Source organism: Schistocerca cancellata, chromosome 2 (genome assembly GCF_023864275.1).
Source record: "Schistocerca cancellata isolate TAMUIC-IGC-003103 chromosome 2, iqSchCanc2.1, whole genome shotgun sequence".
Lineage (NCBI taxonomy): Eukaryota > Metazoa > Arthropoda > Insecta > Orthoptera > Acrididae > Schistocerca > Schistocerca cancellata.
The window spans coordinates 700,802,723-700,830,161 of record NC_064627.1 but is presented as its reverse complement, the minus strand read 5'-3'; the positions used below and the strand labels follow the sequence as shown (position 1 = coordinate 700,830,161).

At 43.2% G+C, this 27,439-nt stretch overlaps 1 protein-coding gene across 1 annotated transcript in view; it reads left to right on the top strand.

Moving 5' to 3' along the window:
• LOC126157785 (ATP-binding cassette sub-family C member 4-like) overlaps positions 1-27,439 on the top strand; it is a 241,759-nt gene that overhangs the window by 104,018 nt on the left and 110,302 nt on the right. Inside the window, exon 7 of the mRNA XM_049916399.1 lies at positions 32-318. Coding sequence (XP_049772356.1) covers positions 32-318 — 287 coding nt within the window. The remainder of the gene's footprint in view (positions 1-31; positions 319-27,439) is intronic.

The window sequence follows — 27,439 nt, the reverse complement described above, 5'->3', positions numbered from 1 at the left end:
CTGCATATTTTGTTTCATATCACTTCCGCAGAGCTCCCTGTTATACCTACTGATAAACGAACTCTCTCCGTCGTCTGGAAGCCTGAGGATTGGTGGGAAGGTGTCGTACGCGAGCCAGGAGCCGTGGGTATTCGTGGGCACCGTGCGGCAGAACATCCTGTTCGGACAGCCGTATGATCATAAGAAGTACCAGCGGGTGGTGGAGGCGTGCGCCCTGTCCAGGGACTTTGAGCTGCTGCCCTACGGCGACCAGACGCTGGTGGGCGAGAAGGGCATCACCCTCAGCGGCGGACAGAGGGCCAGGGTCAACCTCGCCAGGTACCTCAACTGATTGTGCACACTTCGCACAACCATATATTATACTTTAGCCGATTATATTAGAATACATTAATATAATGTGTGTCTCGATTATGAACATTTGTTTTCACTGAGGAAAGTATTCTAGATGAAACTATACATGAAAGTCAGCAACTTAAAAAAATTGCGCCTTAGTCTCTAGCTCCTATCATTGTAAGCTCTGCAATAGTCCATTTTATCTTATTTATCTATCACGACGGGATACACGCCCTAATCTCTCCATCTGTCCATTCTTACTCCACAGTGATATACACCTCATTGTTTTACTCAGTTATTTACCATGTCAGACTGCTACTTTGACCCTATCGCTAGGTTATTGTTTTCGAACTTATACTGTTTATCTTCTACACTAACTTACTCTGAAAATGTCTTGTTAAACCTGAAATGATTTTTAAAAGATGAACCCTGCACTGAATTTAGTGTGAACAGATAAAGTCTAAGTTTGAAGAAAGGAAAAAAAAAAGAATAGAAATTCAGATTTTGATGTTGCATTTAGCATTTAATCTAGTAATGATCTCTTTAGTCTAAAGAATGTAGCCCGTTACACTGACTGTACAACGTCGAAATGGGCTCTTTATTCATCATAGCATTTGTACACAAAGCCAGTCGCCGATTAACAGCCTAGTCGTCGTAAAATAATTTCAGTCATAAGACTGTAACAGAATTTTACCGACAAAATGTTAACATTCCGCTATTCTTTCGGTCATACCTCTAAATGCTGGCATCAGATTAAACTGGCCATGCCCCACTCCTGCACTTTGGATTAGCCATTATTTGCTATTCTTCCCTGCGGAATGGTTGTATTAAGTAAGTATTTTCGGACTTCTACTTAAGATATTCGTTCGTTCCGTAATTTCTCGATGCCAAAGTATAATATGGGTTGGCTTCTGAGATTAGCTCACTCTGCATTTGGTACAACTCTTCTAGCATTCGCTTAACTGTCTATATTCAACGATGTTTGTTAATGGTTATCTACTCAGTGGTTAGTCTCCATAAACCTTTCTGGTTACTCATTTTATTATTCTCATTGCACCACCATTCTGAAAGCTATTCTTTGTGATTCTTTTTTACTTTTCCCTACGAAACCTCTAGTATTCCTTTGCCTTTAATTTTACCTGTACAACTCAAGTCCTTCTTTCGATTATCTCTCGATAGCCACATGGATTCTATCGTAATTTCCCACTTCTCTTCTACATTTAATTCACCTTTTTTGCTTCTTTTAATTCTACACACTTTCACTATTTCTAACTTCTGTCCTTTGTCTCCCTAGTTTTCCTCTATAGCTTTATTCTTCATCTTATTACTACACCTTTTATTACTTAAAGCACCTCTCACATTCTACTTCACCTTTATTATACTTTAAGGGGCTCTTTCACTAATAAGGTTCTTTTTTATTTTTTCATTATAAATTGTCGATTTTTTGCTTAACCACTTCTAGTATTTTCAATCACACCTTACTCTCTTTCTGACTTTCTCTCTTTTAGCCAAACCACTACCTTGGTGCCTGTCGTCTCCTTTTTAATCCCTGTCTATTTTCATTAATACAATTATTCCCCTTCTGGTCACCTTCATGTCAGTTTTGGAGACAGTTTCTGCAGTAAAAGACTACTAACATACTTAGAGAACGATAATAGAATTAAAAGATTGCAGCCTGAAAAAGGAAAAATGATACAAAACTACAAACGGCTTTGGGAGATGTGGCACCACACACGTGTTCACTTACGTTGTGAACTCCCTGACCTTTTATTCCTTATGCTTACAAGGTGAGTCATCACCTGCCGACGACACTATCAACCGTTTATCCGATGGCTTCTTTCTTCTTTCCTCTACAACATGTAATTAAGCACATTTCCAGTGATGATAACAGTCTCTAAGACTCTTCCGTCCCCTCTCGCTGTTGAAACCTTTGGTATTTTCTATTACATCCTTCCTTTCGTAAAACACGCTTATCTTATCTTCCTAATTTGAACCAACGGTGGTCCCTTCTTATCTGTGCCCTCACCATTACTAGACTCCTTTCCCATCGTCATCACTAGAATTCTTATCTCATTCTAACTCATCTGACTCATCCTCAGTGTCGTAATCGCTGTCTGTGTCATTTGCCTTTTGGTCTCTTTGCCTTTCCCTCGTATTCACTCTCATTTGTACTAATACTTCCTTGGACATTCGTTTTCTGACTTTACCATATCTCCTTTGTTTGTTTGTATTTCCAGTACTGAAGAATTGATTCCTGCATCGAAAGCCTCCGTCTTAGGGTTAATTTTCTTCTAACTTTCACTATTTCTAACTTTTTTCCTTTTTCTCCCTAGCTTTTCCCTACAACTTTCTCCTTCACCTTATTACTACACCTTTTATTACATAAGTTCGTCTCACTTTCCACTCCACCTTTATTATCCTTTAAGGGGGTCTGACATCATTATTGAACCTAAATCCATTTCACTTACGTACTCCCTCAAAAAATCATTTTCATCATCTCTGATCTCAGGGACCTGTTGGCTGTTCTCACTTTTACTCTCAGAGATTCCGAGTTGACTTTAATTTTTGATTTCAAACATTCTCAGTTTTTTGTCAATGAATCTGTTTCTGTTCTCAGATATTTGGTAATTTTTCAAAGATTCTAAAAGCTGTCGGTTTGCTTTCATTGCTTCTAATAACTGCTTGAATAACGTGTCTGTCCATACGTGTATCTTTCTTGGTTAGCTGGTATATTCTGATTCCTTCAAATGTAGCTCGTCCCTGTCTTTCTCTCCCGGTCTTCGTTGTTTAGTGTGGTGTCACCGCCAGACACCACACTTGCTAGGTGGTAGCTTTAAATCGGCCGCGGTCCGTTAGTACATGTCGGACCCGCGTGTCGCCACTGTCAGTAATTGCAGACCGAGCGCCACCACACGGCAGGTCTAGAGAGACGTACTAGGACTCGTCCCCAGTTGTACGACGACTTTGCTAGCGACTACACTGACGAAGCCTTTCTCTCATTTGCCGAGAGACAGTTAGAATAGCCTTCAGCTAAGTCCATGGCTACGACCTAGCAAGGCGCCATTAACCATTTCTGGAGAGTCTCACTTGTATCATCAAGAATGCTGTATACAAATGATGGATTAAAGTTAAGTATTCCAGAAGCTACGTACTTTTCTTTATAGCATTCATTACGTATCCTGTTTCAGACCTCACGCCCATCTGCGTGAGCTTAACGCGTGCCTTTCGGCTACTTCCGAGTGGCGTGGCTGTCTTGCTACGCCGCAACATTTAGTTCCTTCTTTTTCCACGCCAGGTTCTCCTCTTACCTCACCATGACTTTCATCCATATAATCCTGTTCCCCTTTTGTTCCCAGTGGGTCATCTCTCTTTCGTTCATCAATCACACCCCTCTTATCAATAAGTTCCTGCTCTTTCATATTGATCCCACTCATCTGGGAAATCCCCAACACCCCTCCCCCCTCTCTCTCTCATCGATACAAGCACACTTTTGATATCAAATTAATTAACTAACTAATTAAATTGATCAATTAATTACGCCCAGCCCTCCTCCTTCATCCCCCAATTCCCCCATCCTCTCCTCCATCTGGAAATTGGTGGCAAAAACGTGGCGGGAAGAGCTCAGTCCCTCTCCTCCCTTTTCTCCCCTCCCCATCTGGAAAATGATGAGAAATGCGCAGTCTGTGCTGAGCTGTAGGACTATGCAAGGATTATGTTGCGCAAGAACTACATGTCCCAATTATGTAATTACACTGTTGCAGCTTGGAGGTGTTGTCTTGTTCGAAAATTTTCGTGTGTGTGATTACCTTGACAAGCACTTCGACTCAGATAGTGCACAATGCCACCACCAGAGGACGTCCATCTTCCTCACTTCTCGTACCACCCCTCCTCACCCCACTCAGTAAAAACTGGCTGGAAAAATCGCTCAGTCTGTGCTGAGCTGGTGGTCTGGAAGGATCCCAGAACTTCAGCTACATTGCAGAAGGCTTAGTAATATGTTGTTTATTTATAAAATTCGGTTTGAATACCAGTTTTCAGGTGTTGGATCTCTTTATTGGCAAGAAAAACACATCATTCTCTGCCGTTTATTTAATTTTGCAAGATGCAGGTCTTGTAAAATACCTCGAAAAGAAGTAATTAAGTACTTGAATAGTCTGATTTCTCCCAGTCATGCTAGGAGTACCATCATGAAATCGCCATCAACATAAAACACTCACTACACGTAATCACACAGTTACAAACCGCAGTAAATCTATCTGGTGAAAAACGCTCTTTTCACGTCTTCACGTGCGCCGCACTGCACCACACGCAACAGGTCACTGGCAGCCCTTTGAGTCCAGAGCGCAGGACTGCGGCACCAGCCCCCTTTCGAAGGACGAAAGCGTGATAACGGATGTCGGCTTCATTTGATATTTGATACCAGACTCGATTCCTGTTTTGCTTCCAAACACACAGCTTACACACCAGGTCATTGGAAGCAGCTGCTCTATGTGCTCATCCTTCTTTACAGGTACTGACTGAGTTAGTTCACAATCCTCACCCCCTCGCCGCTCTGGCTGCTTCCTGTCAGACAGAGCATCAGATGGTGGCAAGGCAACTCTTTGATATTGATACCTGGGAAATTCCTGTCGCAACATATGCTTGCTCTTGCTCTCTCTCTCTCTATCTCTCTCTCTCTCTCTCTCTCTCTCTCTCTCAAGTGGCTACTTCCTGCCCAGCGAGCACCTGTCGCATGCCACTGGAAACCCAACTGGCCCCTCTTTTGTTTTGAAGGAAGTAGTGGGTACCTGGTAAATCCACAGCTCTCCATTTGCTCAATCATTCTTAGGACTGACAAATTTGTCGGAAAAATCCGGGGCTATCTGGGTTTCCACCCCACAACTGCCTGGTTTCCCAACCCTACTCGTCCGCAGCTCGTGGTCTAGTGGCTACCGTTGCTGTCTTTGGATCACAGGGTCCCGAGTTCCCGGCCGGGTTGGGGATTTTCTCTGCCCAGGGGCTGGGTGTTCGTGTTGTCCTCATCATTTTATCATTATCATCATCATTCGTGACACTGGATAGATTTGACTGTGTAAAAAAAATGGAGTGTGTAAAAAATTGATACTTTGTACAGGCGCTGATGACAGCGCAGTTTTGCGCCTCACAAACCAAAATCATCACCCAACCCTACGCTTTCCTCTTCTTTATTTTCGTTTCATCTTCTTAGTGGATGCTGTCACAGTTACGTAGTATGGTGGTAAATCCGTTACATTGGAGGTAGCTGAAAATGATAGTGAGAATTTCAAGTTTCAGTTAAGCTGCGCTATGTCCTCAAAAAATTTGCAAGTGACAGCACAGGGGTTTGACTGGAGTGTGCTCGCAATACCACTGTCGGAAACAATAAATTGATCAATAGGAAATTTGACGTCATGACTGGAAGCAATGCTGTATAAAATGATAACTGTAATTTCAAATATCGGCAGGAATCCATACCGCTGTGTAATTTCCGACCACACACAAGTGCGCTAATTGCGTTTTAAAGCACTATAGAGTTCCCAAGCAATATCAGGAAGAATAAGAAGAGAAAATGGTCTACTGCGTGTAACAACAACAAATTACCTTTATTTAAACAAATACTACTTCACCATTCCGCTGCAAGACAGAGTCCACTGGGATGTACTGAGAAGGACTGGACGTCACACACAGCAGCCATCACTGCATGGATAGGGCAATTTGTGAACACATGCACTTAAATCATGATACATTCCATAGTAGCTGTCACATTAATGTTGGAGATTGAGGAAACTTCAGTAGCCGGCCGCGGTGGTCTAGCGGTTCTGGCGCTGCAGTCCGGAACCGCGGGACTGCTACGGTCGCAGGTTCGAATCCTGCCTCGGGCATGGGTGTGTGTGATGTCCTTAGGTTAGTTAGGTTTAAGTAGTTCTAAGGTCTAGGGGACTTATGACCTAAGATGTTGAGTCCCATAGTGCTCAGAGCCATTTGAACCATTTTGAAACTTCAGTAGTCCACCATCGCATGTTGGCCATATTGGCAGCTGCGCGCTCATCTCCTAGCATTAACACACTGACCATTCCAGATGCTCAGAAGTAGGAGAGAGTGCCGCCTTCTCTGTCTAGCCGTCAATAGATAAATTTACGTGGGGGAGGGGAGGGATGCGACTGATTGTCCAGTGCAGAGACTCGCCATATTGAATATCCTCATTTTTTTACGTGAAAATCGGGGAATACTCGCAACACACGCGATTGCGTAGTCTGTCCAACATATACTATTCACCCACCCAGAGGGTGACACATTTAGGCCAACTGCACCCTCGTACCCAACGTGATAAGTGTGCCTCAGCGGTGGCTGGGCGTTAAGCCAGAAATGTCCATACGTTCTGGCTACCAGCTACCCCCGCCAAGCAGTCCACATTTTTATAAGTTTAATTACAATTAAAAATTACGACTGCTGCACCAATCTGGTGACTTCGACAGTGAGCTAAGTACTGGAAATATCTCTCCCCCCCCCCCCCCCCCCCTTACGACTGTTACGACTGTGGCTCTGGAAATATTTCACATGTAGATCTAGATCCTCCTCAAGACTGGACATTATTTTCCTTGTAAAATCTCTTATACCCCTTACAGCTATCGATGCTTTGATATCGCAGTTTTCCACGTCAGATTTATATTCCGCTTAGAACCGAACGTAATCCCATCCGCTCTATTTTCTTTTCACACGTCGGAACACCGACCACAGTAACGTTACACTCCAACACATACACATTTCAGACAAGTAGTGCGATTATTGTTTATGTGGATATAGAGTAGGAAAAATTATGGTATCACAATCACACTGGCTAGGTATCTTCATTGTCCTCAATTCTAGGAAATTATTATCATTTAGGTCTTCTAGTGCATCAGATTCGGGACGAGACTGCTGGTATTTTCAGTCAGCACTTCCGGAAGGTGGTGCATCCCGCTAAGATTCACAAACAAGTGTTCTAAAGTACACGTGTCTGGTACTATGTGATAATCAACAGCACTCCCGCAGACGAAAGGGTTGGAAAGACGTCACCGATATTGTCTGTGGGTTATAATAAACAGCGCAGTCGATAGTGAGGATCTGCTTAGGGGGGCCTATGAGAGGATGTTCTGTATGTACATGGTGTTACAGCCACATCACCTGCCCTGCTTGTACGCTATAGCAGATCCAGGTGAACCCTTGCATTGGTATATTGTGGAGGTGTTTTCAAAATGAATCTATCACCCCCTCCTTTCAGTCGGGTTATACTAGCCACTGCAATAAAAACCACAAACCTGAAAGGTGAAAGTGTGTCAGGTGTTGGAAATATGTTTCCTGCATTGGACTATTAACAGCATTTCATTCCACTTGACTAATAAATCGGAAACCACCCTGCTTTAACATTATGTGATGTTTAAGTGCAGAACCGTGTAGCCTTGGGAGTGTGTATTTGTCTTCTACAATCATTTCTCTCTTTCCAGTGTCTTATTGGTATGGAATATATGCATTGCAACAATAATACAGAATTGATAGCACAAGTGATTTACGTAAAATGTTGCAAACTCCTTCCATATGGAACTCAATCATGCATAGACCATATGTTTCCTCTTCTTCTCCTTAATCGCCTGTTATATCACCATAACATCCTCAAATGTATGAGGCTCGTATCTGGTATACACCAATGAGTAGTGATAACTTCCTCAGTATGCACGTATTTACAGAGATTGTGTGTAATTGGATGGAAGATGTGAGTAAGATTGGTACGTAACGGTCTTTGCAGAACAGCAGTTACGGTATTGGAATGAGAATAATACCGGTCTATATCATTAGCGGCTGTCTGTTGTGCGAGTCTGGGTCACATCTTTCCGAAAACAAAATATGAAAGTGCATTGATTACGTGGAACTCAGCTCGTTCTGTTCCTTCACGAGACGTCAAATGCGGCAGGTATAGAACTCTCCTACTTCTCGTCAGTTCCAAATTAAATCAGAGATACTGGTGCAGGGAGGTTTGGTTGAAGAGAGAGGAAGAGTTATGATATGCATAGAGACAGACCATCTAGAGTTTTGTTCAGGATCCTTAGCTGATATGGGCAGCTCGTTTCGAAACAAAGGACGGAGTGCTGCTATGGGAATGATTCGTCTGTTGTGGTGGTAATCATCAAAGGTGTTGGTGAGATCTTTCAGTATCAGACTTTATCCTGTGAATGCGAGAATACTTTGTGTCTCCCATCAACACAGGGGGAGATTGCCAATCAACATTTTATCGAATTTATAAAGTGTTTAGGCTAAGGAACGTAGTTCCTGCACCTGCTCTCTGGTGCTGGCTATTTCCCACGTTACAAATCAGAATTTGTATCACCTGATGTGAGCAGTGTGACAGCGTTTACATGTCCACGTGCATACAGCATGCGCAAAGTAATGGAGGTGGTGGTTCAGCAATGATAAAGGAACTGAAACCAATGCTGCAGTGTTATTGGCTGATAGCGTCACGATATCGACTCGATGAGACGGTTGACGTAAGACGTTTTTGAGAGCAATGGTTTAGAATTCGAGTACTGGGTAAAACAAGTTGAGAGGACGCAAAAACATGGTAAAATTGCAAAATTGGTGGGAAATACATAAAACTGATGAAAAATACGATAAAAATTATTGTTATACAGTTCGTATCTCTGAAATTTTCTCATCTGTCATTAACAACGGTATCGTAGACCGAATTATTAGCTTTACCGGACTCCAATATACGCACCCACTGAACTGAAGATCATTCCAACGATACGATGGATAGAGTGTGAATGGAAATATGTATATCAGTAACCACTGCCTCTCACGTCAATGTATGATGACGTTGCACTCATGGTGAAACGAATCCATTTATATACGAGATCCCAAGAGAAATCTACAGTCTGTTCTCGATTCTGATTGGCTGGAAGATCTGTACGTTAAATCATTTCGAAGCAGTGACGAAACCGAGACATCTCGTGGGCATGAGACGTCCGGGGTGCTGAGATGATGTTTTCGCAGAAATTAGCTGATACCTTCCACGTTACACTTCCTTCATTAATTGTGCCAGTTCTTCCCACTCTGGCATACACCGACTATCGTGCAAGAATGTACGTAACATAAAATATGCGAGGGCTTTTTAATTGTAAGTACGCACTTTATTCCTCGACAAATACAATAGTGTCCAAAATTAACGTAACAAACCGTTATTTCCCCGTCCTGTGTCTAATTCACGATATAATCATTCAAACTGTCAACCAAATGTCCGTTAGATCGTGTTCTGCGCGGAAGATGGCTTCCCGGTCAACAGACAACCATGCCAACGATGAGATCTGAGCACCGATGAAACGAAGTAGTGTGGAAGACCTAAATGTTGAATAATTTCTTATAACTAAGGACAATCGAGACACCTGCCAATGTGAGGGTGGACATACCATAATTTTTGCGGATACTACACACATATATACGATAATTGCACTACTTGTGTGAAATGTGTGCGTGTTGGAGTGTAAAGTAACTGTGGTGAGTGTTCCAGCATGTGCAAAGAAAACGATGTGTGTGGAACTATGCCCAATCAGAAGGGGTGGGGAAGGTATAGATTTGATGTGGAAAATTGCGATTTCAGTGCACCGGTAGCTGTAAGAGGTTGGAAGGTTTTATGTGGAAAATTATGTCCATTCATAAGGAGGATATAGATTTACATGCGAAATTGATATTTCCCATCAATTCTTTCTGGAAGGGATGGGGGAGGGAGGGCATAAGGGATGGGAGTGTGGGACATCCCCTGGTGATGGGGTTATGTCCCATTGCAGTCGACCACTGCACATCAAGGTGAGCACAGACGAGAATTTTCCAGCAAGACAGCATATCCAATCTGTAGCAGTGTAATTACATAATGAGGACATGTAGTTACTGGACAAGGTAGTACTTGTACCTTCCAGTCCAACAGCTCAGCACAGACGGAGCGTTTCTTGTCTTCTTTTAAGGTGGGGGGTGGGGAGGGGAGAGGAGGGGATGCGACGGGAGGGACTGAGCTTCTCCCGCCATTTTCCAACAGGGTAGCACCCAAAATATAGAAAATAAACTACTTCCCCTCCAGCAGCTCAGCACAGACTGAACCTTTTGCTGTCGATGTCCAGATAGGGAGGAGGGTTGGGGAATTCCCCAAAAGGGAATGGGGATATTTAATTGATCAATTTAATTAATTAGTCAATTTGATATAAAAATGTATGTGTGTGTGTGGGGGGGGGGGGGTATGTCGGGATTTCCGAGAGGTGTGGGGAAGGAGGGGGACGAGTGGGGGGAGATTTGTCAGAAGGAGTGATTATTCAGCTAACAGAACAATAGGTCTGTCCCTGAATATACGATTGCCCCTGCATGTATGCACCAGCACAAACAAATGGCGCAGGACCCGTTTACCCTACGACAATTACTATGCGCTACGTTGTTTTTACGCGATGTACATTGTGTATGTTCATAACACAATAAAAAATGCATTTCCGGCTATCCTGCCTCAACAAAATCGGTTGTGGACCCACTATCACATATTTCAATTTGTCCCAAAATGATCGAGTCAGCATGTATCTCCCTTAATCTTGGTTTATTGATGCAGATAAGTAGTCTAACTACTAGATCATCTAATCATGGTGGCCGCTTGTGCCTACAAGCTCTCTAATCGGACACTGATGATTCGAAGTTTATTGTTGGTTAAGTCCAGATTCTATCACTGTATCCACTGAAACCTTCTCTGTCGCTAACCATGTCAAAGTGTTGGTGCTGTGTCAGAGGAAAGAAATCTCTCAGTTTCTTTAATCGACATGGTTCTTCAGTTTAAATATTTTTTCAGTTTGGAGATAAGCCAATTAGCAGCTTCAGATTCTGTTACCACGCCAGCAGTTACTCCAAGTTGTCCCCAGCTGCAGAAGGGCCTCTGGGCTGTCGGTATAGGCCCCCACCCCACCCCGCCTTCGCACCGCCCTCTCCACTCCATCCACGCGATGTGCACCGCTTTGGTGGCAGCAAACTTCGTTCGTTTACTATACTGACTTCTTGAAACGAAATGTAGAAAATGCAGTGCAACCACGTACTCAAATTCACCCAGACGGACAAGAATGACCACAACGCCGGAAAGGCGGTGGCCAAACTGCAGAAACTCTGGTTCATTGTGCATTTACAAGCCAAAGATTAGTACAGTTCAGCAAAAGACAATTCTGTGCTATTCAGATTAAAAAGTATGTTAATGGGTCTGTCATTCTAGCGTTTTGGTAGCAGTTAACCTGGTCCACAATTTGCATCGCACAAATATTACGATGTTGATTGCAAAACTTTGTCTAAAATGATTACTGAATTGAAATATCTAATTTGTGTTAAGGTAGCAAAAATGTACCATTACTAAAATAATGCCTCTTTATGTGAATTCAAAACACAAACTACTAATTCACGGGAACTTGTTCTAGCTCCTCTTACGGTGCTGTGACTGTACTGCTTTCCTTAGTGATCGTTGGATCCGCTCTGCTGTTCGATGACTTCAGCAGCGTCCTGAATTCCACAGTTTCCTTACACTTTCCGTTCTGGACTTGTCATTCTTCAGGGTATGCGGATGAAATAAAAGGGATTACTAACTGATGGACAAGTCTGCTGTCTTCTTTCATGAAAAGCGATTCGTAGAAAAATCCCAGATTCTTTCAGAGTTCAAGAATAATACCGATCCAATAACGAGGTCTTCAAAATGACATTAACTGGTGATAGTCTGGGACGCTGCAGCCCATCCGACTCCAGTATTTCATCACTCAAAAGTAGAAACAAGGTTCCGTCTGAATGTTATTAATATTAAACACGTCATCATAGTTCTTGTTGCATCCTTTGCGGTGCCAGAGGTCCCTTTGAACGTTCAGCAGATTTTTAGCGTGGTGGGCAGTCGCCGGAACCCGGATTTTAGAGACACGACCTCGTTACTACTAAGACTGCCTCAGTACTCGCACCACAGACGTCTCCAATAACGTTTCCCTGTCTTCCGTTCTGGCCAATGTAACACGCACAGAACGGAATTTACCGTTTTGTAGAGTCGTCACTAAGAAAGGCTTCAACATCCAAAACTTCGCTGCCCCACTTGCCTTTAAATCAGCATCCGTTATACATCAGCCACACACAACGGACCTCTGCTCGCTGGCTTGTCGGTGACGCCCAATAACAAGCGGCTTTTCCACGAGAAAGACACAGCGCCGTTGGCTTTGACATTCGTCGTCTCTCACTGGCTCTCGTGGACTTCATTCAATGAACATTATTCTGAAAATCCATAGCGTTCATAAATCCAGACAGTTATTTATATTACCTTATTCTTACGGTCTTTACAGTTCCTCATTCCTTTGATTTATCAGCTTACATTCAACACTATTTCAAAATTCGAAAAGACCTAAACACTGTTTTCACCAGTCGTCAGGTGCGCTGAAATGTGGCCGTTTACGGGTGCCGGAAAAACACCACAACGTCGCTCCACTCAAGCTTTGCGAGGTTACACTATATTTTCACACAAAATAATGGATATGTAAAATATAGCATAAGCGTTACAGGACGACATAGAATTTCAGTTAAATTTACGAGTAAATCATACTCATTATTCATAAGTGTGAAAGTGCTTCCAAAGAAGATTCGATTACGTCATGTTTTTGTGTTTCAAATGGGACTCAGGCTTCTGTGAATGACACAGTGAGGACTTCCTCGAATAGCTTTCTGTATAGGACGAATTATTGTCATTTGACGTTAATTGGATTGTTGCAGCAGACGGCATCAGAGTACCACATCAGTAAACCATAAAATTTCATTCAGTTTGTTAAGGGGTGTTTACCTCAGCTAGACGTCAATAGTGTTTGTATGTATGGGACCGAGACGTAAGATGAACATCGTTGTTGATCTTCGATATGTTCCGTGCTGCATCAGAATGCCTAGTTAGAAAAAAATTGAGTTTTAAGGTCTATTTAATACGAAGGTGTAGGTATTGCCTAATCCAAGTTATCCTTCGTTTTTATCAATGATATGCAGTTGAATTTTGATAGTGAAAGAAGCGACAAATGAGAGGAAACATTGGAGGACATTATGATTTGTAGTCTGTAGTTACACAATTAGCTGTCGATTTGTATACCAGGTAAGGGCTCTAAACAACTGAACGTTGCTCTCGAGCATGTAGCACTACCGTCTCGAATCGAGTATTCTAGTCACCTTCTCTACTGATAATTTCATACATTATTCAAAATTCATATCGCTTAATATTATACCGATATTTAAACCTAGAAGGTTACCACTCGATGGACGCCAGTAAGAGACGATGTTTACGGATATCTTTCAGTAGTAATTATGTGTATCTGTCCTTTGACTCTTTTCGCATAAGTAACCTGCGGCATTTCCAAGCGACGGAGGACAGATACCTACACGACAAGTGCCCAACAAATATGAGAAACGAAAGCGGCTAACGGTGCAGGTTGCTGTAATGAAAGCTAACTGAACGTCCACCAAGCAGTGTCCCTTGTTCACTGTGATTAGTGTCACCAGTTTTTGGTCCCTCATACAAAACCCCTCCATAATGAGTATGCATCTCGGTGTAGTAATTTGAAATAATAGTAATTTGAAATAACGAAGTTTCCAATTGTTAGATTGTAGTTTATATTTTTCGAACGTTTGCATCAGACGGAAAAATAGGGTTACGGCATAAACCTAGTGTAAAATAAAAAAAACATGATCAGTAATAAAGAGAACATAAGTGTATAAATTCCTATGAATCGGTAGCCAGAATATAATCCTCGGGATAATACTTCATGAATATAATCACCAGACAGACATGTCAGCAAAAGTATCTCATGATTGGGGAATCTTTTAGTTAAGAGTCAGGGTGAAAGATAGATTCCGACAAAATATCTTGGCAGGCACACATCTATCACAACGGTGAGCATGATATTTGTGTAAGATGAAGCGTCTGGACACAGGAAGCATCAAGTTACCGCTTGAAGTTCAGCCGTGCACGTGGTGACGACTTGCCAAAACGACGACAAGGTGAGGGGTCGAGGCCGAGCTCACCATACAGTCCAGCTACGGATTCGGCTATTAGACGGAAGTTAGTCACATGGGGACGGAACATTCCTGCAGCCCACAGCCCACAAAGCTACTGAAGGGAGTTGTGTGCGACCAGACCCAAGTGGATTAAGCCCTTTAATAAGAGTGTAAAAGTACAGCCTCAGCCAGTATCAAATGCGTGCAGGAGAGTATCAGAGTATGACAGTAAGTGATACAGACAATCAACGAAGGAGCCAGCAGCTTAGACAGCAGCAGCTACTGATGGAATAGTAGTATCTCATCCACGAGAAGACAGTACTAATCTGGATGATAGATAAGTATCAGACCTATGTGCCTGATATCTGTTTAACTGAATAGTGTTCAAAAGAGAGAGTCTGTCTCTGTCTCAAATAGCTGAATTCATTTGGTAGTAGGCACAGGTAGCTGTATTGTGCTTGTCTCTTGTGTATTAGGCGAAAGGGTTGCTGGTGTAAAAATTAAGCCAAGCGGCCTTACTAATTAGGCCAAGTGGCCATTGATCCAGTAGACGGCATAACAGATGGCCACAATTGCACTTGTCCCTGAGTTATGAACCCCAGATAGGGATTAGAGGAAGAGGCTAGGTGATTATAGTCTCTTGATAATGGGAAGCTGATTGAAATAAGATAGAATCTCAGTAAAAGGAGTTTCGTTAGTAAAAAGTTAGTAAAAAGATGTAATTCATGTACATCTGCGTAAATGGATTTGTTGGTCAGACACCTCGCAAATAAGCATGTCTAATGTTACATAAACATACTGAAAGAGTACATACCATATAGGTACCTTGTCAAATCACTATCCCCGTTGCGCTGTGGCTGGCTCATGTCATGCGTTGGATTAAACCTTGATTGCTGTTCTGTATTTAGTCTCCCGCGGTTGTCGCGGTTATGCTGTTATCCTCTCTCTCCGCGAGTGGCAGCAGCGGTGTGTATCGATATTCACACCTTGTACTATCTTTGGCCTGGCGCTTATAGTTTCCGGCTGTGCTGCGTGCGAGGAGTTGGTCGGTTGACGTGGAGCAGCTAGGAAATCTCCTCGGCGCGTAGTTTGGCCAAGGCCGTTGGCGGCGTCCACGCGCGGTCGGAGTGTAAGGGGCTGTACCCATTGCTACGAGGTCCGTGGCTCACCGATCCTGTACATGAAAGTTGAGTTTTGACGTAATCTACCAGCAAGTGACGACTGTTCATATTGTATCGTTTGGATTTCGTTATCGGCTGTTGGGACATTCCCGCTAGCAATAAGGTGTGTTTTCAAGTTGGCGAATTTTAGCCACCCACCGGTGGAGTTTAAGTGTACTTGGTTATTTTGAATTGATGTGCACCGGCGGAACCTTCTGCCTTGTGGCCGTTAAAGTTCCGGTTACTTGCCCTGGCCATTGACGTGCATTCAGGCAGTGTATTTTCCTCATCGTGTTGTCTCTGTCCAGCACGGTGTGTAGTTTGACAGCTCACTGTATAATTGGTTGTGGGCGCCAATGCCTTCTACATTGTTCCATTGAACTCCCTGTTGTGTGCTGGTCGGGTGGAGCTGAAGTTATCTTGTCGGTGGGTTGGTTGACTGTCTGTCGGTTGGGTTGTCGTCGGATCGAGAATGCTGGGACCGACTGCCTGTCTCACCTAAGCGAGCGTTAGTGTTTGAATTCCAGGCTAACCCTCGGAAACTTTGAGCGCCGTTGGGTGTACTGTCTTTTCTTATTTGTTCTTGTTGTTTGTATTTGTATGGCTTCTAGACGATTTTTAAATTAAGGTTGTTTTGATCGTAAGGCGTAAGATTATTTGGCCCTCAGCCTAATCTACAGAACTGTTTTAAGGTAACGCCTTGACCTTTTAAAAATTTATTTTGGTTTGAGTCTTAAGAGATGGACCTTCCGCCGATTTTTTTAAAAATTAAAGTTGTTTTGCTCTTACGGTGTAAGATTGTTTCGGCCTTCAGCCTAACTGAAAGAAATGATTTAAGATAAGGCCTTCTGCCTTTTAAATTTCTGAGTTTGGTTTGAGTCTTAAGTTACTGGCTTTCAGCCGATTTTAAAGTAAAGTGGTCTAGCCCTTAAGGCATGAGATTGTATGGTGCATATAGCAGGTAAATTAATGCTGCGTTTTTTAAAAAATTTCTTGGCTTTTGTAATGTTTGGTCAAATAAATAAAGCTGTATGTTCGAGTGTAACTGACAGCCGCTTGTTTTTGCCCCTTTCCACAATTCAAACTACCTGCGGGTTTAACAAGGCGTTTCACCTGTCAAAGTTCCTTCTCTGTTCCCCAGAACCAACCCTAAGCAGCCAAGGAGGCTTTGCTCCCTCTCGACTCTGTTATGGTGGTTATTTAGGTAATAATACAACGAAACAATATCGTCGTAAAGTTCTATTTGCGCCATACAGGCAACACTAGTTTTGCATGGAAAGTTTGGAACTTTTCTGGGATGCAACATAAAATTTTTGGTGGCAGCTATGTGAGGTGCGTGTTAAAACGGGCATGGGAACATAAGAGAAAATCTGTCAGTTGTGTGGCCGGGTAGTACTGCAAGAACACCACCACAATACGAGTAGCAGCTCCCAAGAAACGGAATTATAACCATATAATTCTCAGAGTAAAGAAGAAAGAGTTTACGTATACTACTTGGAAATTTGTAACAAACTGTAATGTTCTGGCCTTTTCTGGGCCAGTAGGCATCAGGATTCGCGAGAAATGTTGAGGGAAAGGCCGGATTCAGGCAAGTGATAATGGTTCAAATGGCTCTGAGCACTATGGGACTTAACATCTATGGTCATCAGTCCCCTAGAACTTAGAACTACTTAAACCTAACTAACCTAAGGACATCACACAACACCCAGTCATCACGAGGCAGAGAAAATCCCTGACCTCGCCGGGAATCGAACCCGGGAACCCGGGCGCGGGAAGCGAGAACGCTACCGCACGACCACGAGCTGCGGACAAAACAGTGATACCATTGAAAGATTGATAGAGGCTAATGTCCAGAGATATGTAAAGCATAATGGCATTTCAGTGCAGTCCAGTGTGAGTTCAAACAAAGCCAGTTGCAGAATGGACTGACGCCTTGCAGAATGCACTGCCGTACTCAGATGTCTATATGTCCATTGTCCTTGATTATGGCCTGCAGCTTCCACAGTGCTGAGCGGATCGCCAGTTGGTGAAGAACAACCGTGGCCCACCCAGGCCCTCCAGAGCTTTACCGGCTGTGCACACCTACGCGTACTCGTGACCTCCATGTCATGTGCTTGGGTACGATAGCCGACGCTATATGTTTTATGATAAAGAGAAATGCCCCAGTCACTCACCAGGGAGCGATCACGATGTTGGCCGATGTCTAGGTCACAGGGGCGCGCCTCCCCTAGCTAGAATGTAGGCAGTCTGCAGTCCATTGGCCGTAGTCCCTCAGAGGGGCCCCTTCTGACGTTTTCCAAGTCCTGCAGCTGCCACGCCGCACGTACGGCGTGCCTCATGCCGGAACTTGACGAGTTAATCAGTTGGAAGGCAGCCAACAGATTTCATCACCAAAGATTAGTCATGGTTTCTTTGAAACTCAAAAACCCGTCATTCTCTCCAGTTCAATATACAGACAAAAATGCCAGCACTACTGAATGCCTTGACCATCTAATTTTTTATACCCATATTGCTACGCTTCTAACGTAGTCGTACCTCTGGGTGGGGGTCTGGTGGTGTGTGCGTGTGTGTTATGGGGAAGGGGGGTTGAGTGGGTTTACTTCATATTACTCGTACTGTCAGGTTTTCGTGATCGCTGCGCACCAAGCATGGGTTCCTAGGCCGAGCAAAATTTGCAACATGTGAGTTTCTCGGTTGCCAGCAAGTGCTTCGAGTTACAAAATCTTACTTCGCTCTTAGTCATACTGCGCTGCGACATTGGCTGTTATATGTGTACTGGCCATGACTGGTGTCTTAAAACCCGTCCACTAGGTGTGTTTTGTTGCTATGTCAACAGTACTGCCCAGTGGCTTACTTCATCAGCATATCGCCAAGCTGGCCTCCATTGCCTGGCCACAGCTAGAATAAAACTTTAAAAACTGACAGTTCGCACGCCGATCTTTCTCGGGACGCAGCACGTCTTCTCTCTTTCGGAAGAATTGTCCCAAAACTTTTAAGACTAGTCTTCCATTAAAATTACTCTTAAAAAAACTCTGTACCGTGCTGGTGGCAACACTCAGGTTTAACCAAGACCTGTCCCACAAGGATATTTCCTTATGGACTACTAACATGAGCTTGCTCTTAAAGTGTAGCCTCCAGAACCTTATTACAGTACAGTCCGTAATCTAATGTTTGAACTACTCAAATGCAGGGGTTTTATTTCCATCAACTATTCCTTCAGCCTGTGTTGGCTAACCGCTCAACTGGCAACTGATGCGCCGGTGGACTTTTGTGCTGGGCACACCTGCGTTTGTTACAGAAATAAAATATGCAGATATCTAATAGAAATACGCCGCAGCTGATGTATGAAAGGCTTGTGCTGACGATTTTATTGAAAATTTTGAGCATATTGCAACATCTACTCCATTCAAATTTTCCCCTGTTGCGACTCGACAAATTTGTCTAGTGCATACGTAAGTTCGGGACTGAAGCATTAAGGTAAGTTAAATGTTGGGAGAGTAATACCCTCAGTGATACTTCTCATCAATACAACATATTCCATATCAATGTCAGCCGGCCGTTGTGGCCCAGCGGTTCTAGGCGCTTCAGTCTGGAACCGCTCGACCGCTACGGTCACAGGTTCAAATCCTGCCTCGGGCATGGATGTGTGTGATGTCCTTAGGTTAGTTAGGTTTAAGTAGTTCTAAGTTCTAGGGGACTGATGACCTCAGAAATTAAGTCCCATAGTACTCAGAGCCATTTGAACCGTATCAGTGTCACGGCAGTCGTACCAGTGAGTGTAGCTGGAAGGCAGAAATCCTTCTCGACTATCTCATATGCCGCACTGTTAACGGTAACACGGGTAACACCTGCAACTCTAAATTCTCAGCTCCTCAGCTTTCCCTCTTTCATAACAATTTATCAACACAGTTTCTGGCGAGAAGATCGAGTACAACCAATGCATCCCTACCTTTTGTAAGACCGCATGGGCAAGATTTCCTTTTCACAATTTGTATCATTCGTCCAAAAGCATATTCGCCTCACATCTCCGGTTATCAGTGGACACTGGTCTGCCTGGACAGACTGTAATACTCTCTTGAGCGCACTCGTCCAAGTCCGCTAAGGACATGACTAGAACAGCTTCTCTGTTATCTGAAATCAATAACGTTCGTGTATCCTTGTATGTATCCATTTCTCTATGACTCAGAGTTTCGCCATGAACTCACCACCTCGGGAAAGGAACCGTCCAACTGCCTCTCCTTCTTCCGAATTTAACGACAAATAGAAAACAATACCAGGAAACTGGCAATAACCCTAGAATAATAAAAGAAAAATACACGTGGTAATGATGTAACAAATAACACTACCACAGAGTAAAACAATCCATAAACACAAATATCAAGAATAAATCTAACAGCACCAAAACATTGTAAGGAATCTAACAACAAAGTAATTACGTGACCTTAAAGCATTATGAATGTCATATGCCTTGTACTACCTAACTGCTAGAGGTTCGTTCTTTTTTGGTACTTGTAGTTAACTATGGTACCTCATCCATTATACCTCTAAATGGTTTTACCCAATTGACGTGAACGATAGACTTTTGGTAGCAAATTGTACCTTTATATTAACTGGTGAGGTCATCTCCATGGCCTCATACTGTCCATGATATTTGGTCAAGAACTTAATCTTCCCCTTCGGTGTATAGCGATTAGTAATACCCACTGAACTACATCATGTTGTAGTAGCTTACCCCTGCGCCTGTTTTGCTGTTCTCTGTCGTTCTAGAGCCTTCAAATTTGTTTTTTCCATACATCCTATATTCTTTTCGTTAATTTCTTTACCGATTCGCTATCCAGTCCGAGCTTAGGAATTAAAATACCAAAGTGGGACGGCATCTATCTCCCGTACAACACCTGAAATGGTGACATGACCGGTCCCATATAAGCATTTGAGTTGCATGCCCAAAGCACTCGTGAAAGATAGGTATCCCAGTCACCATGTCTAGCAATCACCTAGAACCTTACAATTTTCGAAATGATCTTATGGAAGGGACTTGTTCGTAACTTCTAAATGCGTGACACATGGCATAGCTGTTTCAGAAGTTTTGAAACGAAGTTCACACTGTGGTTTATGATTGAGGTATAAGGCACTCCAAACTTCATTAACTGACTGTTAACTAATGACTGTGACACATTATTAATCTGTTGGTCTGGAATTGCTATCATTACTAGAAACCGTAAAAAATGGTGTGTGATCGTAAGCACATGCCTATTCCCTGCAGGTATTTGCTGAATGGTCCGCAAAAGTCGAGCCCAAGCAACTGAAATGTCTTTGACGTCTAAGGTAATCTGTACAAAGTGATTTTTTGATGTGTAACATCCGCTCTCTCTCTCTCTCTCTCTCTCTCTCTCTCTCTCTCTCTCTCTCTGTGTGTGTGTGTGTGTGTGTGTGTGTGTGTGTGTGTGTGTGGTACACAGTCTCTGACATGTTGCTCCATGTCGCACTCTCTGTTTCTCCACCAGGACCATTCTGCAATACATCTTTCTCTTGCTCGCCGGCCACCATGGCCTGACAACATGAGGTCATGAGCCTGTTGTAACACTTCCTTTTGAAAAGCTGCTGAGACCACCATACGCTATCCGCATTTCATGACTGCACAACAAATCATCAAGTAGAGTAAAGTGCAGCTGTGACTTAAAAGCATGACAATCTTCATCCTCTGCCTGTGCTTGTTGCCATTCTAACACACTGTTGCCCAATATACTCGAAATTATTACTTTGTAACTCAGTGCGTCGGCGTTCACGCGTTTTCTACCGCTAGTATCGATGACCTCGTAACAAAGCTTGAGAGAACAACGTGTTACACGACTAGATGGGTCTTTCAGATCAAGTAACTGTCTCAGTGATGTATATCAGTCATAACATTAAATTTTCTACCATATACGTAACACCAGAAATAAGTAATACCATATGTGACTGCCCACGTTTCCTTTTCAGTTTTCGAGTAGTAATGTTGAACTTTATTTAATTGGCTCGAAACATAATTTACTGAATGCTCCTGTCCTTTAACCATCGGATCTAAAACACAGCCGACCACTTTGTTAGAAGTGTTGCATTGGAGGCCCTTTCTCAAAATCGGGAGAAACCAGTACCAGAGCCGAAATCAGTGCCTCCTTCATTTTCTCGAATCCTGTCTGACACTCCTGTATCACTGAAACTTTACATCCTTTTCGAGTTACCTGTTCAAAGGTTTGGCTGTTTTTGCGAATTCCTTTACGAATTTACGATAGCTGTTACACAAACCAACGAACGATTGTACCTATTGGCTGTTTGTAGTGTTGGAAAATTTGGAATTGTTTCCGTAAGACGACAATCGGTCCGTATACGACGTCCACTAATTACTTGTCCCAGACGGTTAACTCGAGTTTTAGCAAATCGGCATCTGTCCAAGCTCAGCGTCAAATTGACCTAACTTATTAAGAACATCCTCCAATCGTCCTGTATTATGGATTGGATGCGCGTCTCCAATAGTATACATTCAGGAAAATATAATCGCAGCGAAACCTATAATGTTTTCTTTAGCAAGATAACTAAAATTCACAGTATTCTCAATCAAGGGGTTGTTTCTCGGTTCTACGATCCCTTCTCGTAGTTGCTGTTCAATAAACTCCTCTATTCGCAGTTGCAAATGTCAGGCTCTCATAAATCGGTGTAATACCCGTTGTAGGTATATGGTGCTGAGTTACTGGGTGTGCTGGTAACATCCCGGCTGTACAAAACAAGATGCTAAACATGAAGAATACTTCTTCCACAGCTGTGAGACCACTTCCCATCAAGTGACCCATCTTCTCACGTAACGTTGTTGGGTCGACAGTTCTGTCTTGACTTGACTTAACGAAGTCTTTTTCCTGTAATACTTTCAGAGCGTCTGTGCCTTTTGACCGACTAACTTCACCTTTACCAAAGTTATCTATGCTAACTGGAACCACATATTCTCCATTAACATTACTTGTGCACACTATTCTCCTGCGCACAAAACAGTGTGAACCAGCCTACTCTTCTTGCCTGAGAGTGCCTCAACCAAGTACGAAGTTCCACAAGGCAAACCGATATCCAGTGAAACCCACGCTACTTTTCCTGTACCCACCCATATTTTGTACTGTTCATTTATCTTTAATGAACTCGGCTCGAGTTTAGCTGGTCTCACCTTCGTGACAGATGATCCTTGCGACAAGGTCTCGTTTGCAACTCTACCACACAACTGAAACAAAGTCTCACTGAGCTAAGCCATGCATTGCTAATGATCAGTCCTAACACGATTTTTGTCCAGATGAGGTAGCCTGAGAATCACTGAATATCCTATACCCACGCATGGCAAGACTTTCGTATGCTGCTAGCCTTAGTTTTCCTAGTAGTAGGATCAAGTACTATAGTGCCCAATGAGTCCACACAGTTGTCGACAATTCCACGTAACTTATACAGTGTGGTCCATTGATAGTGACTGGGCCAAATATCTCACGAAATAAGCATCAAACGAAAAAACTACAAAGAACGAAAGTCGTCTAGCTTGAAGGGGAAAACCAAATGGCGCTATGGTTGGCGCGCTAGATGGCTCTGCCATAGGTCAAACGGATATCAAATGCGTTTTTTAAAATAGGAACCCCCCTTTTTATTACCTATTCGTGTAGTACGTAAAGAAATGTGTCTGTTTTAGTTGGACCACTTTTTTCGCTTTGTGATAGATGGCGCTGTAATAGTCACAAACGTATAAGTACGTGGTATCACCTAAAATTCCGCCAGTGTGGACGGTATTTCCTTCGTGATACATTACCCGTGTTAAAATGGACCGTTTACCAATTGCGTAAAAGGTCGATATCGTGTTGATGTATGGCTGTTGTGATCAAAATGCCCAACGGGCGTGTGCTATGTATGCTGCTCGGTATCCTGGACGACATCATCCAAGTGTCCGGACCGTTCGCCGGATAGTTACGTTATTTAAGGAAACAGGAAGTGTTCAGCCACATGTGAAACGTCAACCACGACCTGCAACAAATGATGATGCCCAAGTAGGTGTTTTAGCTGCTGTCGCGGCTAATCCGCACATCAGTAGCAGACAAATTGCGCGAGAATCGGGAATCTCATAAACGTCGGTGTTGAGAATGCTACATCAACATCGATTGCACCCGTACCATATTTCTATGCACCAGGAATTGCATGGTGACGACTTTGAACGTCGTGTACAGTTCTGCCACTGGGCACAAGAGAAATTACGGGACGATGACAGCTTTTTTGCACGCGTTCTATTTAGCGACGAAGCGTCATTCACCAACAGCGGTAACGTAAACCGGCATATATGCATTATTGGGCAACGGAAAATTCACGATGGCTGCGACAAGTGGAACATCAGCGACCTTGGCGGATTAATGTATGGTACGGCATTATGGGAGGATGGATAATTGGCCCCCATTTTATCGATGGCAATCTAAATGGTGCAATGTGTGCTGATTTTCTATGTATTGGTTTGTCGATGTTACTACAAGATGTTTCAATGCATGACACAATGGCGATGTACTTCCAACATGGTGGATGTCCGGCACATAGTTTGCGTGCGGTTGAAGCGGTATTGAATAGCATATTTCATGACAGGTGTATTGGTCGTCGAAGCACCATACCATGGCAAGCACGTTCAAAGGATCTGACGTCCCGAGATTTCTTTCTGTGGGGAAAGTTGAAGGATATTTGCTATCGTGATCCACCGACAACGCCTGACAACATGCGCCAGCGCATTGTCAATGGATGTGCGAACATTAGGGAAGGCGAATTACTCGCTTTTGAAAGGAATGTCGTTAGACGTATTGCCAAATGAGTTGAGGTTGACAAACATAATTTTGAGCATTTATTGCATTAATGTGGTATTTACAGGTAATCTACATCTACATCTACATTTATACTCCCCAAGCCATGTAACGGTATGTGGCGGAGGGCACTTTAAGTGCCACTGTCATTACCTCCCTTTCCTGTTCCAGTCGCGTATGGTTCGCGGGAAGAACGACTCCCGGAAAGCCTCCGTACGCGCTCGAATCTCTCTAATTTTACATTCGTGATCTCCTCAGGAGGTATAAGTAGGGGGAAGCAATATATTCGATACCTCATCCAGAAACGCACCCTCTCGAAACCTGGACAGCAAGCTACACGCGATGCAGAGCGCCTCTCTTGCAGAGTCAGCCACTTGAGTTTGTTAAACATCTCCGTAACGCTATCACGCTTACCAAATAACCCTGTGACGAAACGCGCCGCTCTTCTTTGGATCTTCTCTATCTCCTCTGTCAACCCGACCTAGTACGGATCCCACACTGATGAGCAATACTCAAGTATAGGTCGACGAGTGTTTTGTAAGCCATCTCCTTTGTTTATGGACTACATTTTCTAAGGGCTCTCCCAATGAATCTCAACCTGGCACCCGCCTTACCAACAATGAATTTTATGTGATCATTCCACTTCAAATCGTTCCGCAAGCGTACTACCAGATATTTTACAGAAGTAACTGCTACCAGTGTTTGTTCCGCTATCATATAATCATACAATAAAGGATCCTTCTTTCTATGTATTCGCAATACATTACATTTGTCTATGTTAAGGGTCAGTTGCCACTCCCTGCACCAAGTGCCTATCCGCTGCAGATCTTCCTGCATTTCGCTGCAATTTTCTAATGCTGCAACTTCTCTGTATACTACAGCATCATCCGCGAAAAGCCGCATGGAACTTCCGACACTATCTACTAGGTCATTTATATATATTGTGAAAAGCAATGGTCCCATAACACTCCCCTGTGGCACGCCAGAGGTTACTTTAACGTCTGTAGTCGTCTCTCCATTGAGAACAACATGCTGTATTCTGTTTGCTGAAAACTCTCCAATACAGCCCCATAGCTGGTCTGATATTCCGTAGGCTCTTACTTTTTTTATCAGGCGACAGTGCGGAACTGTATCGAACGCCTTGCGGAAGTCAAGGAAAATGGCATCTACGCTGGGAGACTGCATTTAATATTTTCTGGGTCTCGTGAACAAATAGAGCGAGTTGGGTCTCACACGATCGCTGTTTCCGGGATCCATTTTGATTCCTACAGTGTAGATTCTGGGTTTCCAGAAATGACATGATACGCGAGCAAAAAACATGTTCTAAAATTCTACAACAGATCGACGTCAGAGATATAGGTCTATAGTTTCGCGCATCTGCTCAACGATCTTTCTTTAAGACTGGAACTACCTGTGCTCTTTTGCAATCATTTGGAACCTTCCGTTCCTCTAGAGACTTGCGGAACACGGCTTTTAGAGCGGGCAAGTTCTTTCGCGTACTCTGTGCGTACATCATACTTTCTCAGAAATGATAAGTTTACAAAGGTACATGTATCACATTTTAACAACCGAAATAAAATGTTCAAACGTACCTACGTTCTGTATTTTAAATTAAAAAACCTACATGTTACCAACTGTTCGTCTAAAATTGTGAGCCATATGTTTGTAACTATTACAACGTCATCTATCACAAAGCGAAAAAAGTGGTGCAACCTAAACGTTCATATTTCTTTACGTACTGCACGAATATGTAATAAAAATGGGGGGTTCCTATTTAAAAAAAAAACGCAGTTGATATCCGTTTGACCTATGGCAGCGCCATCTGGCGGACCAACCATAGCGCCATCTGGTTTCCCACTTCAAGCTAGACAAGTTTTGTTCTTTGTAGTTTTTTCGTTTGACGCTTATTTCGTGAGATATTTGGCCCGGTCGCGATCAATGGACCACCCTGTATACTTGCTTGGATGGCACAAGCTTCTCCTGATGACCAGGTCCAGACTGATAACGGAAATGTGGGCCCCCTTGTCCACAAGAAACCTCTATTCCAGACCACTCACTAAGCCCACTAAACAGCATTCCGTCTGTGCACTAACTTGTACAGTGTACGGTGTGCCCGATGCTTACCAACAGTCGAAGCATTCCCGTCTGAGTTAAGCGGCTGCATCTGCCAACGGTGTTTCCCATTTTTCCTATTTCAACAATTCGACGCTCGGTGGCTCACTTTCCTGCACGAATAGCTCTGGTTGCCTCCACTATATACGCGTATGACAATTACGCCCATTCCTCTAACATTTGATCTCCGAAGCGAATACACTGTGATCTGTCCATTACTTGATGGCAGAATATATCTCCCCCAGTTACGCTACAATTCTAAGAGCTGCTACTAAATCACTCGGATTCTCAATGTGCAGAGGTATGCGCCCACCCAGAAAGCCGAAGCCGATATGGTGTAAGTCCAGGAAGCAGAAAACAGAGCAAACGTTTGCTCGCATGAAATACCCGCGTAAATGTCACATTGATATGTCATGACTGGAGAATATATTAGTTAAATGTCAGAGTGAAACAGAGTTCGACCAAACTTCTAGCCAGGCACGCCTGTGTCACAACAGCGAACAGCATATTTGTAAAAGATAACGTGTTTGAAAACAGCTAGCACCATGTTATCACTTGAACGGTGCCGAGGTGTCGTGCAGGTTCTTATGACATGCCAAGACGCCAAGCATGCAAGCATCGAAGTCAAGCTCATGACAGGAGGAATACGGTTACGAATCTTGAGTGGTAGACAGCTGTTAAGACAGTCACACGAGGATGGAATATTCCATTGGTCCACAAAACTAATGAACAGTGTTCGTGCATCCAGATGCGAATGGAAAAAGCCCCTTAGTCTGTATAAATAAAAATCAGTTGCTGCACTTATGAAAGATTTGATTGATTGTTCTTGTTGTGTTGTTATTGTCACAAGGTCTGAACGAAAGAAAATTTTTGGAAATTCAACTGAAAAGTCCGAAATTAACATCAACTGCCCACTTGTGAAATATCATCAATTAAGAACGGCTCTACAGATTTGGT